Below are 18,420 nucleotides of genomic sequence, written 5' to 3' on the forward strand. Positions count from 1 at the left end.
CAGGGATCGAACCGGGCCTCCTGCATTGGGAGCACGGAGTCCTAACCACCACTGGACCACCAACGAAGTCTCAGGAGGGCTTTTCTAAGATGGACCTGCTCACAAAAGAGCAGGCAGTGAGCCCTCCAAGCTCAGGATGAATTGGGAACCCCTCCCCAGAGCCCTCCACACAGCTAAAGGGAAAGCAACAGCTCAAGCCTAGGGAACATCAAGGTCAAAGGGATTTTGGAGAGGAAGGAAGCTGAGGCTTAACATCAGATCCCTCTCCTCCTCAGTTTCAGACGCCGGCGGGCAGCTCCACCTGGCCTGCTCACCTCAGCCCCTGGGGGAGAATCAGGCCACCCCAAAACGGATCCTACTAGGAGAGTTCTTTCCTCTACTGAGCTGAGGCCTGGCTCCCAGTAACCATGGCCATTGCTCCTCGTTTTACTAGCACAGGCCTGACCCATCTGGGAAGTTCAGTGCGGTAACCGGAACATCTGGATGAGCGTCTGCTATGGCTTTAGTTCCACAGTTGGATCCCCGCTGGACAGCCCTTTACGTATTTGGCTCCTGTGTGAGAATCTGCTGCTTGCACCCCAATACCAATTCTCCCGTTAGTAACGCAATCCCCAATTCTTAGTGGGTACACGGTTCTCCAGAATAGACCACGGACCCCAGCCTTCCCTGCAACTAGGAGCTCCCTCTTCCTCCTGCCCTAAGCCTTTGCCACCTGCCTAATAGCACAAGCATCAAGTGTTCCTAAAAGGAGGGCCCTGACCTTCATCCCTTCCTCCTTCCTGCAGCTGAGAGGCAGATATGATGGCTGAAGCTCAGGCAGCCATCTTGGACCACGAGGTGGAACCCATGTATTGAAAATGGCACAAGGGCTTCCCTGGTGGCACAGTGGTTAAGAATCTGCCTGCCAATGCAGGGGACACGGGTTCAAGCCCTGGTCTGGGAAGATCCCACATGCCGCGGAGCAACTAAGCCCGTGAGCCACAACTACTGAGCCTGCGCGTCTGGAGCCTGTGCTCCGCAACAGCAGAGGCCGCGACAGTGAGAGGCCCGCGCACCGCGATGAAGAGTGGCCCCCGCTCGCTGCAACTGGAGAAAGCCCTCGCACAGAAACGAAGACCCAACACAGCCAAAAATAAATTAATCAATTAATTAATTAATTTAAAAAAAAATGGCACAAAACAAAAAGCTAAAAGCCTGCCATCTCCACTCCAGGCTAGCTAACTTCCATTTTTGTTAACCTGAGAATTCCTCTCTTACATAAGCCAGTTATTTTAAAATCTTGTTTCATATTATATGTAGCTAAATCTAATCTTTCCTGATTAAGCTCCTAGAGGTCCCAAACCACAGGGCCCACAGGATGGGGAGCGACAGGAAGAATCCAGGTAGAACATGGAGAGAAAAAACAAGTTCTCCAGAGAGTTCTGACTCTATCACTTTCAATCTTAGGATTGGCAAAAATTACCATGATTCAATCTCCTTGGTCTGCTGGTTTCCGAGGGCACACGTGGGAGAGAGTGGATGAGAACGTAATACTAGTAAACATTACAAATGTAGGTGTAAGTTGTAAAACATCTTATGCCATTGGGGATGGAGAAGAGAGCCCGGTACGGTGTCTCAGCGGCAGCCGTGCACACACGGAAGGCACCCCTGGGAAAGTCAGGAGCCGTGGGAAGCGGTTCATGCACGTGGTCTCCCTTCAGCCTCCAGGCAGGCCTGCGAGATAGGTGTCTTATGACATCTCACACGTGGGGAAACAGTCCCAGTGAAGTCAGCAGTGAGGAGCTCACACAGTGGCCCAGCGGCTGAGCCAGGACTCAAATCCCAGCCCGGCTGTGTGTGCGAATCCCCCAGGCTCATCTCTGCTCCTGATCACAAGGGGCTGTGAGGGAGAGACTCACTGCTCCGGGTCAAGTACCAGAACCACCTGGACAGCTTGTACAAGCTCTGCCCTCTGCCCTGGATGGAGGCAGCCAAACGGGGCAAGTCGCCCCACCCCAAGCACGGGGAGGACAACAGGAAGGCAGCAGGGAGAGCAGGTGGAAGGAGCCAAGAAGCCAGGTCACCGGGCCTCCCAGCCACAAGCCCTGAGCTTCACGTTCCCACGGCCAGGTGTGGCCTTCAGACCCGCACCAGCCAGCACCAGATGGTGGGTTGATGGTGACAGGGGAGAACGCCTGCCCAGTGCAGGGCCAGGGCTGCTCCTGGGAGTCCCTCCACGGGGTGAGTGGAGGGGAAGGCCGGCTCTGCGGACCCCCGATCCCTGCTCCCCTCCTCCGGAAGCCCCCCACGCCCCAGGGCTGAGCAGAACCTGCACTCCCCTCACACACACTCACTAGTCCATCAGCTGCACAGGGGCCTAGAGCTCATGTGTCTCGCCTTTGCAGTCCTAGTGTCAGGGCCCGACACAGCTCCGCTACTCAGGGCGCAACCTGAAATTCCTGTGCCCTGGCCCAGAGTCACAGGAACCAGTCAGCCCAAGTGGGGTCTGACAGTCTCCAGAACAGATGCTCCGGCTGTCCTCACCGGCATCACATCCACCTGAGGCAGCTGGACCTGGATTCTGCCACCAGCCCAGCTCGGTCAGGAGAAGAGCGGGGAGTGTGAGTGACGTGGGTCACTAACAGGCTGGTTTCCATCGGCTCTGAAGCCGCACCTGAAGGTTTCCCTGGAAGAAGTGTGAAAAAGCAGCAGGCCTCACCAAGCACCAGCCAGCCTCGTGAGGGGCCTGCTCTGAAAGGGCCAGGCTCTCAGGCGAGTGGAGATGTATTTTCTTTACAAGGGACTAATCGCTCCTTCTTTGTTGGGCTCTGTCTGGGAGCTGCTGGAAGCCTGGGGAAGCTGCCCAAGTTTGGGTGGGGGAGGAATACTCCGGGACTCCCCCGTCTCCACCCCTTCAACGTCAGCTAAGGAGGCCAACAAGGCCAAGGAGAAGGAAGAGGCAAAAGGTCCCAGCCAGGAAAAGGCAGAGCCCAGCTCTGCTCACCCACCGGCCCAGGTTCCAGAGCAGCAGGGAGACCCTGGCTTCTACCAGTGGTGGCGCTGGCCTTCACCCGGGTTGGGGGCCCGGACCTAGCGCTACCGTTTCGTGCCCACAGGGAGGACTGCTGGACAGTGAGGATGACCCATACCTCAGCAGCTCCCTCCACCCCGAACGCCTGCCCTCGGCGTGTGGCACCGGGGCCAGGGACAAACTGACCACACGTGCGCTTACTTTCACAAATGTAATCAAGGTTCGGTGGGGTATACATTTGGGAAGATGCCCCAAATGTGGCCCTGGAGGCTCCCCCTGGCGGAGGCCAGCTCTCAGCCGCCTGTGTCGGCTGGAGTCCAAGCCCCAGGCCTGAGAGGTGCTGGCCTCCCAAGTTTGGGCCGGGGAGTCAGCGCCTGGGTGCAGGCTGGCTTACGGGACAGCCAAGCTGGGACAGGACAGGTCCTTGCAGCCGAGGCTGGGGCACGGCCTGGGTCTCAGGGCTCACTCCCCGCTGTGCCGGGCTTGGCCTGTCAGCCGGCGGCGCTGGGTCTTACTGGTACGAGTGGCGCTTGGGGGCTTCTTGGTGGAGTTCTGGGCCCGGCTGGGATGTTTCCTCTTGATCTTCTTGCGCTTGTGCGCGTGCAGCGAGGCCGTGAGAGAGGAGATACTGTGGGAGGGCGGAAGGCTGGTGAGGCTCGGGCCTCAGTCTACCCTGGGGAACAGGGTGCGGGTGGAAGTTTGGGCAGGGGGGGGACTGACGGCCCAGCTCATGGAGGGGAAGTCAGGACAGGCCATGGACACCATTCCAAAGGCAGCATGCTCTGTCCCCAGAGGGCCTGCCAGCTCCTCAGCTCACAGCAAGAAAGGCCCTTACCCCAGGCACTAAGGGTACCCAGGGTCAGACATTCTCAGGGGTTGGAGGTGGGGGGCAGTGAGGGAGGCCGAGGACCACTTGACAAGCAGAGCAGAGCGCTGCCCAGGGCCCCGCACGTGCCCCACACCACCCACCACAGGCACCCTCACAACGCCAGCCATAGCAGCAGGCCCACAGGGGAGGACAGGCCAGGGCTCACCGCTGGGACAGCAGAGGGTCTCTGGACCTCCTGGGTAAGGCTCTGGTCGGCTTCTCCGCGGATGACGCGTCCTCCTCAGACCTGTGCCCGGGCCCTTGCTAAAGAAGCGCAGGACAAGGACCGTCACAGGGAGCGCTGGATCGAGGGGCCTGGGCACCCTGAGCAGTTGCGGCTCTGTCGCGCGGGGGCGTGACCTGCCGCCTCCCTCACCTGGGTCGGGGCTCAGAGAAGGCCGTGGGCGGAAAGGCCACGTGTGCCCTAAAGCAGGGATGACACGGGCAGAGCTGGATTCCAAAGTCCTCCACCGCCACAGCCTACAGTGGACACACTCAAACACTCACAAATGAGCGAACTCTAAGATGGGGACGAGACTGGTCTTTGCATCAGACCTTACAGAAGAAAGAGCACCAAATGCAAGGTGAGTGTGAGCTCAGAAAGGATGTGATAAAGCGGTGGCCCTTGAACTCAAGGACACCGTAACCCATGCTCGGGGATGTGGTTTACCTGGTGACTGTACGTGCACACGCATATAAACCCCTACGCGACCCAAACACAAGTTTAACTGAAACAAACGTTTCAAAAGACAGCACTTGCTGTGATGCTTTCTGATATTTTCAATGATATTGTGTTCCTTTTCTTTAAAAAAAAAAAAGCTGGTTGGAACTTGTTATGACTCACACCCCATAGGTCAGGGCACAGAGACATACCGTGCAGTGGGAGTGATCACTGCTCTCTCAAGTGCTTCTAGTGGATCGACCACTTTTATCCTCCACAGCAACCCCACGAGGCAGCTGCTATCATCAGTGACCCCAAGGTAGTGGTGAAGGGAAGCAGACAAGGCAGAGAGACCTGCCCAGGTTCCCACAGCCACTAGTGGTGGAGCCGGCCTCTGAAGCCCCAGGCTCGGGGCTTTTGTCCAGGCCCTGGAGGGTGCCCCAGAGGAAAGAGGCCCTCACACTGGAATCCCATGACATGGACCCGCACTTAGTGACCCCCTGGCCAGCCAGGCTGCCCCTGTGTCCCTTCTTCCCTGGGGCTGCGAGGGAGACCCACCTCAGGCGGGGGCAGTCCGAGCAGCCGGGCTGCTGAGAAGTCCAGGTTGCTGATGGTGGTCACGGTGACCGTGTGGTTGAGGTGGTCGTACTGCACCGGCTCTGTCTTTGCTGTCACCAGCCGGTCCAGTTCGTCTGCCTCCTCTGTGCAGGTGGGCACAGAGCCGGGCCTCAGCCCCACGGCACAAGTAAGCAGGCTCCAGTCACCGCCCCCTGCCCCCAGCCCTGGAGTGCAGTGGCCCCCCTGCTCTATCGGAGGGCATCCAGGAAGTCCCCAGCTCCAGAGCCTGGTCTGCAAATGCTATAAATGACCCCCAACTCTTCCCTTCATGCTCCAGGGAGACCTCAGACCCCCTGGTTCCCACCAGGACAAAGCTGGAGCCACACCAGGAGCTGCTGCTTCCCCTACCCCTCCACCCCCAGTCCTTTCAGGCCTCAGAAGCTGGCCTTTCTGCTCACAATCGGTTTACCAAGAGGTTTGGATCTCCTCCTGGTCTCTGATCCACTGACATTTAGAGACAGCTGAGGACTACCCCTGACTGCCACGTCACCACCAAAACCCCTAAAGCAAGGGACGTCAGCTTCTGTGCAGCCCTCACACCCCTCCCCTCCCACCCACCAAGGAATAAATAAACTCAGCCTGTCGGCTATTCTCCAGGACAGGCCAAGGATGGGATTACCCAGCGCCTCCTCTCTCTCTGCCAGCATCTTCAAGTATTCCTGGTGGCGCTGAAACCAAAGGGAAAGGAACATGGTGAGTATGGCCTCTCAGCTCAACCTCAGGCAGAGGCACTGCTCACCTCCAGGGTGAGTAAGACCATGGCTTGAAGAGAAAGACCAGGCGATCTCACCTTAAACCTTCCCCAGACCTGGGCCCACGGCGTCTCTATCTGTATAAACTGCTCCCCAGGCCTGCCCACACCTCCCCTCATCCCTGCAGGTGCCCCTTTTCGGGCCATCGAGGCTGCAAGTCCCCTGGGAGTCAGAGACACCCTCCCGCCCTCTCCCTCTGCACCTCCTCCCGGAGCTTCTTCTGCTCCTGCTTGAGCCGCTTCTTGATCTCCTCAATGGCTGCCTTCTTCCGCTCCACCTTCCGCTTGTGGAAGCCTGTCAGGTACTCCCTACAGCAGAGAGGCAAGAAAGAAAATCAGGATACAAGGAAAGAAGGGCTTGCTCCAGAAAGAGAAAAAAACAAAACAAAACCTAATACTGCACTCACCACGTGCCAAGCACCATTCCAAAAATGTACACGTTAACTCATGTAATCCTCACAGCAACCTGTGTAGTAGGTGCCCATCCCCATTTTACAGATGGGAGACACTGAGGCACAGAGAGGGAAGGTTACTTGCCCAAGGTCACAGAGAGTGTAAGGTTAGGGAAAGAGAGGGAGATGCTGTCTCTCTCCACTCACTACCCTCCAGGGCTCTCAGCTGCCAGCAACAGGGCCAAGTGGTGGGCACAGGCTGAGGGCCTTTGAACCTAGAACAGGTGAGGGTCCCTTCTTCTCTGGCAAACTCCATTACTCAGTAAATTAAGCCACTTCTAGTGGGGCTTTCAAAGCCACCCTCACCCAGACCTCCACGAACTCTCCATTGGACTAACCCCCATTTGCCCAGGACCCCGCCCCTGGACTCATCTGTAAGTTGTGTTGATGCCACCCTGAGTTTCTTTTTATTTTTTATTTATTTATTATTTTTGGCTGAGTTGGGTCTTCATAACTGCGCGCGGGCTTTGCATAGTTTTGTCGAGTGGGGGCTACTCTTCGTTGCGATGCATGGGCTTCTCATTGCGGTAGCTTCCCTTGTTGTGCAGCACAGGCTCTAGGCGCACGGGCTTCAGTAGTTGTGGCACGCAGGCTCAGTAGTTGTGGCTCGTGGGCTCCAGAGTGCAGGCTCAGTAGTTGTGGCGCACGGGCTTAGTTGTTCCGCGGCATGTGGGATCTTCCCGGACCAGGGCTCGAACCTATGTCCTCTGCATTGGCAGGCGGATTCTTAACCACTGCGCCACCAGGGAAGTCCCACCCTGAGTTTCTTGATGATGCTTTGGCATTTCCCTCCCTCCCCCTATCTGATCTCAGTCCCTCTCATCTCTCTAGAGCTTGCTGCACCATTCCCATCTGTTCTGGGGCCCAACGCTAGGCTTTTCGCTGACCCACTATCATGCCCAGGTGGCACTCTGAGTGGGGGACATTTGATGAACCGGACACTAAGGCTTAGGAGTCCGACTCAGGTATCCCGAGGCATGGCGCGCATACCCCGAAGGAACTTAGTAATCGCCTGGTGAATAAATGAATTTAAGCCACTCGTTTCATTCACTCATCGTTCATCAAAAACAGCTGAGTCGGGCTTCCCTGGTGGCGCAGTGGTTGAGAATCTGCCTGCCAATGCAGGGGACACGGGTTCGAGCCCTGGTCTGGGAAGATCCCACATGCCGCGGAGCAACTAAGCCCGTGAGCCACAACTACTGAGCTTGCGCGTCTGGAGCCTGTGCTCCGCAACAAGAGAGGCCGCGATAGTGAGAGGCCCGCGCACCGCGATAAAGAGTGGCCCCCGCTCGCCGCAACTAGAGAAAGCCCTCGCACATAAACGAAAACCCAACACAGCCAAAAATAAATAAATAAATAAATAAATTTATTAAAAACAAAAACAAAGACAGCTGAGTCTGCTGCGTGCGGGGCCGCCGGGCTGGGCTACGGAGGTCGAAGCCACCGCTCGGAGCCCCGAGCTCCCCGCTCTCGGGCGGCGCGTACAGCAGCGCTGGGCGGGTTGGGGAACCGAAAAGAGAAGTAAGGGCGGGGAGGACGATTCCATTTCTCTGGGCTGGGGGCCTAGAGCGCCCGCTTCCTTCTGCGGGTGCTTCGCACCACGCCCAGAGGGCGGGACCGGAAGGGCCCTCCGCGTGAGCGTGTGCCAGCGGACCTGGCCTTAGCCTTGCCCGGCGGCCCGAAGAGGATACGGTCCAGCCTTGACACTCACCGCCGCTTCTCCTCGTCGAAGCTCAAAATGAGCCGCGGCCGCCGGCCGTCGCCATCTCGCTTCTTCTTCTTGTTGCGGCCCATAGCGGTGAGGCCTCGGCGGCGCGGTTCCCTCTCACCTGACACTTCCGGGTGTAGCGCTTCCAGCCTCCCGGAAGTGCCCCTCAGAGACGCCCCGCAGTTCCGCTCGCCAGGCCCCGCCTTTTAAAGGGGCCGCCCAGCCCGTCTCCGCGTCCCTCTCTTCTGCCTGTAACAGGCAAGATTCCTGCCCCTCCCCAACCCACCCCCGCGACTCCCAGCCCCACTCCCTCTCTTAGACTAACAACGGTGAGAGTGAGACCCAGAGGTCCCAGCGCCTAGCACGGTGCCTTGCACACAGTAGGTGCTCAATACAGAGTTATTAGTGAATGGCCAAAGATTGCTGATCCTTCTTTTGATTTGGATGTCAACTCCGTGGTGGTCTCCAAGAGCACGTTTCTGGAGCCAAACTACCTGGATTAGAATCCTGGTACCCCAGTTACAGCTGTATGGTCCTGGACCAGTTGCCTTCGCTGTGCCTCAATCACCCTGTTTGTAAAAGAGGACTAATCATAGTGACTTGGTAGGTATTTTAAGGCAGTGGTTTCCAAACGTTGGCGTGCATCAGAATCCCCTGGAGGGTTTGCTGAAACCCAGATCGCTTGGGCCCACTCCAGAGTTTCTGATTCAGCAGTTCTGGAGTGAGCCCCAGAATTTGCACTTCAGGCAAGTTCTCAGGTGATGCTGCTGTTGCTGGCCCACAGACCAAATTTTGAGAACCCTGATTGTGAGGGATAAGTGAGTTATGTAGCGTGTATGTATAACATAATACATGCCACACGTGTGTTTGCTACACAAGCCATCACCCCTCTCTGTGCCTCAGTTCCCCAAGTATGGAGTTGGGATGTAGTAACACATCCTCTACTAAAAATGAGGGCATGAATGTGAAGGCAGTAAGTAAAACACCTGAAGGGGAATTTTAGTAGCTGGGATTGTATGCCTGAATCCCCCATTCTCAACTCATCTGTGCTGGGTACTGCAGACAAGCTGCTGCCCTTGCCCTTAAGGACTCACGGGTCCACAGGGTCAATGATCATTACAGTCCAGGGGATGACACCTCTGCTGTGAGGTGCACGGGAGGCTGGAGGAGCTCAGGGTTGGCTCTTCCAGTGTGGAGGGCTTCCCAGAGGAGGTGACCCCAGAACAGTACGAGAGTGCAGATAACAGACTCTTAGGACCCAATGCTCTTCTTTGACAAGTGACTGGAGCCCAGAGAGCACGTAAGTACACACATATTGAGTGCCTACTGTGTGCCAGGCACACAGAGAAGGCAACTTTTACCTCAGAGAGAGGAAGCGACTTGTCCAGGGTTACACTGCTGTTCTTTGGTAAAGCTGGGACTTGACCTGGGTCACTGGCCTCATGGCCCAGCATCCTGGGGCACTGGCCTGAGGGATCACTCTCCCAGTAGCAGCACACCCCCTCCAGAGGGCAAGACGCAGACCCTGACCATGAGTTTTGAAAGGAGCTAGGCACACAGTAGGTGCATCTCTCCACGAATGTTGAACCCATTCCACAAGGGTCCTCCGCCTGGGGGATTCCACATTGGGCACTGAGAGGAAGTTATCCTCAAATCCAGGGCACAGCGGGGGGCTTCAGGGTGATGAACAACTGCCCCCTTGGCACCCTCCTCCTGGGAGGAAGCATTGCCTTGGATGCAGTGATGCCCCCCAAAAAGATGCCCAGCGAGCCGCCTTCTGTGGAGGTTCAGAGAGAAGTGACTTAAGCAAAGTCACCCCATTATTAAGTTGTGTGCAGCGTCATCCTCAATTGCTGCCCTGTGTGTGGAGTGGTTCTGCCCTCCCAGAGCTTCCAGTCAGGCGCAGAGACTGGGGACTGAGTAAGGAGACACCTGCTTATGCAGGACCTCGTGTGAGGAGCTCTGTACAGTCCGCCCTCGCAGCCCACCGGGCCCGAGCTGCCAGCCCACGAGTGGTTCAGGGAGGTCACATCTGCGAAAGCTCCCAGTGCAGAGTGAAGCCCGCCACTTTGGGCAGGTGCTGTTGCTCCAAACTCTTCCCTGGGAGTTCCAGGTCCCCTTTACTCCAGGAAAAGAGATGCAGGACTGGCAACCCCACCCAGATTCCAAAAGCTTGAAGGCCATTTACTGCAACTCACGGTCTAAAACACTTCCCTTTTTAGGTCAGTTTCTCATTATTTTTATGTTTATTGAGCACCTGCTGTGTGCCAGGCACAGCAAGAGGTGGTACATTCTCCATAATAGAAATGATAATGAAGATGATGAGCCAAAAGAATAACGGCAGCTGCCATTTATTTAGCTCTTTACACGATTATCTATTTTGAGGTATGAGTTCCATTTTAATGAGGCCCAGAGATGTGCAGTCACTTACCCAAGGTCACACAGACAAGAAGAGCAAGTGCTGAGGGTGAAGCTTGAGTGGTCTAAGGGCAGAACTCTACTTAGTTTCTCTGGACCCAGTTTCATAGGCTCTTGAGACACACCGAGTCTTAAAAGGGGTGAAGGGAACCAACAGTTACGGAGCTCCTACTATGTGCCAGGCACAGTGTAGTTCTCTACGTTATCTCAGCTAATCCTTGCAATGGCCGCACAGGGTGGATACTAGTACTAATGCGATTTGCTAGATGAGGAAACAGGTTCAGAGAGGTTGATTAACTGGTCCAAGGGCACACAGTGATAGAGCTGGGGTTTGGACACAAGTCTGTCTGACTCCGAGCCCAGTTTCTTTCCTCCACTGCCAGTGGTCTCTCTCCTTATCTGCCCCAGGGCTTCCCTCTACCTGGCTGTAGTCCCAGTCCTGGAGTATTGTTGAGTTCCGCCACTGTAGAGAGAATAAGTGGGATCAGAGAAAGGCAGTCAAGAAGACACTTTCTCTGATGTCCAGCAGAGGGCGCCCCTCCACAGCCAGACTTCCAAAGCTGTTTCTCTCTGGGTGGCCAGTTGGGTGCCCCAGGAGAGCCTGGAGATTGGGTGTGGCTCATGGCAGCTCCCAGCCTTTGCGCTCCATCCTTCTTGGCCATCTTATAGAGATGTGCCCTCCAGCAGACCCACTGAGATGGGAATCATCCACCCAAAAGGGCCAGGTGAAAATAATGACCCCCATTTTATGGATGAGGAAACTCAGACTGGGGGGTGGAAGAGACCTACCCAGGGTTCCACAGCTAGTGCTGGCTGTCCTGGAGAGTGAGATTTGCCAAGCTCCCACCCCACACATACCTCAGGAGACTGCCTTGGGGGTTGGGGGTGCCTACTGAGGTCCTGATTCCAAGCCTTCTTGGAACATTGCCTTAGTTCCCAGGGGCTGTTTCCTAGGGAGGTAGGGGGCCCTACAGCAGGGAGCAGAAAGGAAAAGGTGCAGGGGAGTGGTCGGTCTGCAGCGTTGCCCAGCTATCAGCTCATGTCCCATCACTTGCAACAAGTGAGTGTGATCGCCCTCCAAGGTAACAGAGCCTGGCTGGTCTTGGAAAACACGTCCTCTGGAAACCAGCAGAGGAGAGGCTCATGGAGGCCTCATCTCAGGCAGAGTGAGTCTCCCGCACTCTGCCTTGCAGGGAACAGGCTGTGTGCAGCAGGAGGCCTCTGAGAACCTGAAGGCGGGGCTTCAAGTCGGCCCACCTGCCTCTACTTCTAGGTTCTCTGCAGGGCCTGGCGTATCCTGCCACCGACCCCAATTCCTCCTATACAGAAACGGGCCAGCAGGTGGTGCCAGGGCCATCGCACAAGCCCATCTTCCCTGTGTTGGGTTGAGGGTCCTGAGTAAGGCCACAGAACCCGAGTTTCCAGACTAGCACCCTGGTTGCCCTTACACTGTAGCATTGAGGTGTGCGGCCTGGCGCCACAAAGCTGGGATGCCTGGGGAGCCCCAGAAGGCTCAGCTGGGCCTGGTAGAGACCAGGGAGTCATCACTCAGAGCCTGTTTACTCCCCTTCAGATTCAGGGGATAAGATCTCAAGAGGTAGTGCGGCAGCGACGGGAAACACTATCCACTGCGTGTGTACGTTGTGCCAGGCCCTAAACTCATCCTCCATCACACACCTCATTTCATCCTCACAACAGTCCCACGGTAGGCTCCGTGCTATCATCCCCCTCATATAAATGAATAAACCGAGGCTCAGAGAGGTCAGTTAAGGCCCACAGGGGCACACAGCTGGTTTCCCTGCACTGTCTGAACCAGATCTCTTCCTAGTTCATGAAAACAAATGAGAGGGGCCCCAGGTATTCCTTTCACCTCCCCCTGTGTTGCCCCAGATACCATGGCATGAATCAGTCTGTCCTTGCCTCTCTTCCCGTTTTCGTTTATTTCAACATCTTTTGCGCATCTACTGTGTGCTGGGGCCCAGTGAGTTGGGAGCTGTTTGAGGGCAGTGACTGGGTCTTATTTAGTACTGAGCCCCTCGCTGTGTATTGAGCTCTCTGTTCAGCCCAGGGGACCCAGGGGAACAAGATGTCACTAGCACTTAAGAGGTATGCATCGAGGGAATTCCCTGCCGGTCCAGTGGTTAGGATTCGGCACTTTCACTGCCATGGGCCTGGGTTCAATCCCTGGTCGGGGAACTAAGATCCCACAAGCCGCACAGTACAGCCAAAAAAAAAAAGGTATGCATGCATCGAGGCAGTGAATGGAGGTGAAGGAAGGGGCAGAGCCTGGGGTAGTCGGCGGAACCCTCCTCTTCCACACCCACACACACAGGAGGCTGGTTCAGGGGGAGCAGAGGCAGCTGCCTTTATTGGGGGCCATGGGCCAGCTGGCTTCACTCAAAGGCCACGCACTTGATCTTGAAGTCGCCATCGGCTGCCAGGTAGTTGATGGCCTCCAGGTTGAGGCGGTTGGGGAACTTGAAATCGTATCCACCAGGCAGCTGGATGGTTAGGTCTGCCTGGTCGAAGGAGACGCACACCTGGGGGTGGAGAGGGGCAGTGAGCATGTGGACCCCACAGCGGGAGCCTCAGCCCTGCAGCCACGGCCTGCAGGTCCTAGGCCCTCCCAGAGCCCTTTCCTCACGTAGCCCTGACAACAGCCCCGCTTCATGGTGAGGCCCTGAGGTTGGGAGAGGGGATGATGCTCACCGAGGATCACACAGCAGGTGACGGGAGAGAGGGGAGATGGGAAGGGAGGGAAGGGGGGCAGGGTGGGACCTAGGTCTCTAGCCACTCAACCCAGCTCTGCCCCAGCCCACCCAGGGCCCTGACCCCACCCGCAGGCCCCAGCCCACCTCCACAACACTTCCAGGCTGGAAGGGGAAGACGGACTCCCGCTGCTCAGCCCCCCAGGCCCCGTCATCCTTGCTGTTACACACGATGGTGTTGGTGTCCCCGTGCGCGTTGAAGCGGGGGTTGAAGTGCAGGCACAGGTTGTTGCCATCTTTGCCCAGGTTCAGCACGAAGCTAAGGGATAACGGGTGGGCTTGAGGCTGCCCCCGCCCGCTGCAGCCCCCTCAGACCGACCAGTCTGTGCTGCTCAGTCCACATTAATGGACCTCACCGGGGGAACTCATGGAGTCGAGAGGCAGGAAACCTGGATTCTAGCTGTGCCCTGCCACCTCCTTGCTGTGTGACCTTGAGCAAGTCCCTGCCCCATCTGGGTCTCAGTTTCCATATCTGCACAGTGGGGGCTCCACCGGAAGTATCTCTTAAGGGCCTTGCTGTGCTGACAGCCAGGACTCTTGTAGACATGAATTTGTGTCCCTGCCCGTTTGGTCAAGGTCAGAGACTCCCTCCAGATGGTGACCTCTGGGAGGGCAAGTGTCCTGTCTTGTCTATCTCTGTATCCCTGGTGCCCAACATGATGTGTGACACACATTAGGTGCTCTGTAACCGTGGGGCGAATGAACGAATAACAATAATACATTTGCTGAGTGGAGGTAACAGCAAGGCCTCCCTCTGAGGGTTTAGAAAGAATGACATGAGCAGTGCATATGAAGCGTGCGGCTCTTTATACTGTCAGCTGGTCATCAACGTGTGAGATGACCCGGCATTTCACCTCCACACAACCTCCCCCCTCCATTAACTGATTAACAAACGAGGCTCAAGGCGGTTGGTTGACTGGTCCAAGCTCACAAGGCTGCGGAGAAACTAGGCCAGCTGGCCGAATGAATGATGAGTTAAGGAAGGACCGAAGGAGTGAAAAGTCGAGAGTGAAGAGAGCAGGATACACAGACCTCAGAGGGCGGGCAGCGAGGGTGACACCCTTTCATTCCCTCTCCCCGCCCCCCTCAGCCTCTGGTCCCGCCCACAGCAGTGGGGAGGGGAAGGCCAGCCGAGGCAGATGACGAGGCCGCAGCTGGTTTAGTTTAAGGGGGCGACAACGGTGGGGGAGTCCAGACTCCGCGGAGGAAGTGACTCACCCAGAAGACGTAGCCTCAGCAGCCGCCGACATTAACCCCGCCCCGCCGGAGGGAGGAGCCGGGCCCGGCCAGCCACGCCCCTGCCAGAGGCTGGGCAGGACCCTCGAGCTCCAGCCCCCGCCCCTGCAGCCCGCCGCCCCCGCAGTCGTCCCCTCACCTCTTCGCGTCCGGGGGCACCTCGCCCCGCACTCTGAGGCACTCCCCAGGTTTGAGATTCAGGTTGCTGGCGACCAGACCCTGCGCAGACAAGACCCCGCCCAGCCGGGTTAGAGGACGCAGGGTGGGAGGGTGGGGGGTCGTGCCCCCGCCCCCCTCCCCGGGAAGACCAGGCCTGCTATGACCAGGCCGACCCGAAGGCTGAGGAACCCGGCTGCAAGTTCTAGACTCTCCTTCTTTGTGTGGTCCTGGGCAAGTCCCTACTCCCAACTGGGTCAGTTTCTTGTCTGTAACATGACTGAGGTTCTAGAAGACAGGATCTAGAAGTTTCTGCGGTTTAGCCCAGGGATTTTAGATGCAGAGTAGCCTGGGAGGTGGAGTGCTGTGCTCCATCGCCTCACTGAATAGATGGAGAGAACCAGGCTCCAAATGCGTCACACTGCGAGTTGGGGGCAAAGGAAGGTGAGTGCGGCGTCTGCCCCTCTGCTGGAGAGGAAGAGGCCTGGGGCTGGGCCATCCGCCACCATCCCCTTCAAGCTCCTCTGTGCAGAGAGGGCCAGGGGCTGGAGAGGAGACCCCTAAGGAGCACAGCTAGACCCCTTTAAGAAGGGAGAGCAGCCCAGGGCGGGAGCCTGCAACCTGGCTGGCTCGGGGTTAACAAGAGCGCAAAGCTTAACTGGTGTGAGTGGTTCCTCCTGCCAGAAGCTTGAATCCTTTCCCTAGGGGCCTGCAGAAGAGTCTTGCTGCCTTCTTGCTCCTTTATCACACCCCCCACCCCCCAGCTTGGAGGAATGGTTGAGCGGGAATTCCCCCAGCCCCCACCTGACCAGCCTGGACAGAATCACCCGCCCACGGCTAACCCAGGCAGGCTCCCTCCCGGCAGCCTGTCTCAGATCCTGGCGACTTTTACAGCTCTGGAGCAGAGGGTGACTCTGCTCTGGCCCAGTGACAGGGACAGCTGCAGGGGGGAGGGGACAGGAGGCTCTTTGGGGGGAAGGGATAGTGGCCTGGGCGCCCTCAAAATGCCCCACTCCACCTCCAGTCGGCCACACCCTTCCCACTCCCACTTAGAGAGCTGCAGAATGTCAGCCCTTGGCAGAAATAACTGTGCTGTCAGACCCTGGAGGAATCCAGAAAATTCTTAAGCCAGAGAAGGCCTTGGGGAACCATGGAGCCCACCCCCATTTTACAGACACGGCCACTGACGCCCAGAAAAGACACTTGTTCAAGGCCACACCACAAGAACTAGAACCCAGATCGTGATCTGCCCTCACTCTGCCTGGCTGTCTGCCCCCACGCCATCTCTGGGCCTTGGGGTGGGGTCCCCATACTCACACAAGCCATGACTGAGGAGAGGAGGATGTTCCTGGGACTTCGGGACCAGCTGTCTGAAGACTCTACTGGAGAGATGGGCCACAGCCCGCTCCCACCCTTTTAACTGGACCAGACCAGGGTGAGTCCCGCCCCCTGGATGCTGAGCCAATTGTAACTCAGAAAGGAGATGGGGGCCACAGGAGGCGGAGTCAATGGAATTTTGAAGCCAGTTCTGGAGCAGAGCTGACCAATCAGAGTGGAGACCCCCCCCATTCCTTCTTAGCCACTCCCCCAAGGTCCAGGCTCCACCTCCCATTCTCTTACCCCTTCCCAAAATTATGCTGTGGCAAGGATTGAGGGAAGCCAGTGGAAAATAGTTTGAGGATGAGCTAGGCCCAAGAGTTGGCGGGAAGAGGGCCAGGGCCAGCTAGCTGAGCTCAGGGGGTCCCCCATAGAAGGCGGCTGAGGAGGTGCAGTGTCCTTCAAGAATTAGATCTGGGGTTCGTGAGGCTGCTCCCTGGCAGGGGCCAGGGCGTGGCCCGCCCAGGGCGCCTCTGCAGAGGACCCAGGACCCATTAACCACAAAGCCCTGGCCCCGCCTGGGCCTCCCCGGGAAGCAGAGATTGCGGCTGCTGCTCGTGCTCCTCACTAGCGCTAAAGAAAGGCTGGGCCGGTGCCAGGCTTGAGGCTGCCGCCCAGGCTCAGGGCTCAGGCCTCAGGCTTCGTTCTGCCCTCGCGAGGGGTCTGCCGGGGATCCTCCAAGAGACCCTGCCTGACAGCCTCTGGCCTGTCCGAGAGGGTCAGGCCTGGGAGGGGGCCCAGGGTGAGCCAGGCCATGAGGGGATGGGGTCCCCGGTCTGTGCACCCCCATCCACTCTCCTCACATTTCTCCCTCTGACACCCGGCACAGCTTTCCCTTTCCCCATCTGTTCAGCAGATATTTTACTGAGTACCTACTATGTGCCTGGCCCTGAGCTAGCCTCAGAGGATTCAAAGATGAAGCCCTCAGTCCCTGTTCTCAAGTAGCCCACTGTTGGGGCAGAATCTGGCCATGAACCTAATTAAGAAGCAGCATGATGCAGGCTCTGAGGGAAGTCATGAGCGAGCACCTTGGTGGGATGGTCCAGAATGGGAAGAAGGTGGGTCTTGAAGGATGGGTGAAGTAGCAGGGACTGGCATTCCAGCGTGGGCAAAGGCTCAGAAATGAGAAGGCACAAGTCTGGGGAACGGTGAGCATCTGGGCATGGCTGGAGTTTAGGGTGTGCTGGGGAAAGATGGGGCATGAGGGTGGGAAGCCAGCGGTGCCTGGATCATGAAGGGCCTCACTGAGGGGCTTGGGCATTGTTTTATCTGAGGGTGCTGGGGAGCCACCGAAGGTTGTAGGAAGAGTGAGTATTGAGGCCAGATTTAGGCTGCAGGGAAAATCACTGCAGCAACAGGGTTGAAGGTGGGTTGGAGGGGTGCTCACCTCACACTCAGAAACCAGGTAGAGGGAGGAGCGTGGGGAGCACTGGGTGAGGTGGGGGGCTTGCTAAGAGAGTTATCAACAGGGCCTGCTTCACATCACTGTCCCCCCTCTGAAATCACCAGCACTGAAGAGGGAAGAAGATGTGGACCGGGGGAGACTCACATCTGGAGCAAACCCGCCCTGCCCTGCACTGCCTCCCCAGACCCCACCTTCCTCCAGACGCCTGAAACCCACGCTGGCACAGGAGGAGAGGGGCTGCCCGGGGCTGAGAGGCAGGCCCAGAGAGGTTGGGTCGCACCCCTTGCGAGCCCCTCATCCCTCCTCCTAGACCAAGCCAGCTGCCACGGAAACCAACCACAGAGCTTCACTTTTTCCTCCAGGGCCTCCCCCAAACCTCAGCATTAGGGAGGGGTGGGTGGGGCCTAGCTCCACTGCCTTTCCTCTGTGCTTCCCCTCCGAGGCCCACAGACACTCTCTCTGCCTGGTCAAGGAATGGGGGCATTTCAGGAGGAGTCCAGGACCAAGGCCAGAGGTGCTTCAGACGCAGTCGTTGCTGTGACTGCCATCAGGTGGGACTGGCTGGCTGTTCCCACCCAGTAGTTGGGCTCTCAGGGCCTCGGGAGCTGCTCCTCCATTCTCCCCCCAACCTGGAAGACGGGTCCAGCACCAGGAAGTGTTTGCTGTTGGATGAGGGGCTGCGTTACTCCTCTCTGGCATCTGGCCTGTCGAGGGCTGGTAGAGAGATGGAGTGGCAGGGTGACAGGGTGTATAGGCCCCCGGAAAGGCCCCTTTGGGAGTCTGGAGACTTGGGTTCTGGTTCTAGCCCTGCCACGCCCTCCCCAGGGCATCCTGGCAAGCTGCTTCTCCCTGCTTGCCTCAGTCTCCCCGTCTGTGAATTGGGGATGGGCAGCCCTGCTCTCCTGCATGAGGTTAGTACAAGGTGGAGTTCAGGTCTGTTGTACTTAATAGATGATTATTTTTTTCATAGAGTCTCAGAAGGTTTTAGCCTT

General features: G+C 57.4%; 2 protein-coding genes across 2 annotated transcripts; both read right to left on the reverse strand.

Annotated features, from left to right (window-relative positions):
• Positions 1-3,207: 3,207 nt before the first annotated feature.
• On the reverse strand, positions 3,208-8,215 carry NOL12 (nucleolar protein 12). The gene is made up of 6 exons (XM_061204856.1): positions 8,072-8,215; positions 6,112-6,217; positions 5,777-5,825; positions 5,098-5,240; positions 4,045-4,142; positions 3,208-3,638 (listed from the first exon to the last, which is right to left on the reverse strand). Exons 1-6 carry the CDS (start codon positions 8,152-8,154, stop codon positions 3,473-3,475), a joined length of 645 nt encoding a protein of 214 aa, XP_061060839.1. The 5' UTR covers positions 8,155-8,215; the 3' UTR covers positions 3,208-3,472.
• Positions 8,216-12,826: 4,611 nt separating this feature from the next.
• Positions 12,827-16,092, reverse strand: LGALS1 (galectin 1). The gene is made up of 4 exons (XM_061206385.1): positions 15,964-16,092; positions 14,630-14,709; positions 13,342-13,513; positions 12,827-13,026 (listed from the first exon to the last, which is right to left on the reverse strand). The coding sequence occupies exons 1-4, from the start codon at positions 15,970-15,972 to the stop codon at positions 12,880-12,882; spliced, it is 408 nt and encodes a 135-aa protein (XP_061062368.1). The 5' UTR covers positions 15,973-16,092; the 3' UTR covers positions 12,827-12,879.
• Positions 16,093-18,420: the final 2,328 nt, after the last annotated feature.

Source organism: Eubalaena glacialis, chromosome 11 (assembly GCF_028564815.1).
Source record: "Eubalaena glacialis isolate mEubGla1 chromosome 11, mEubGla1.1.hap2.+ XY, whole genome shotgun sequence".
Lineage (NCBI taxonomy): Eukaryota > Metazoa > Chordata > Mammalia > Artiodactyla > Balaenidae > Eubalaena > Eubalaena glacialis.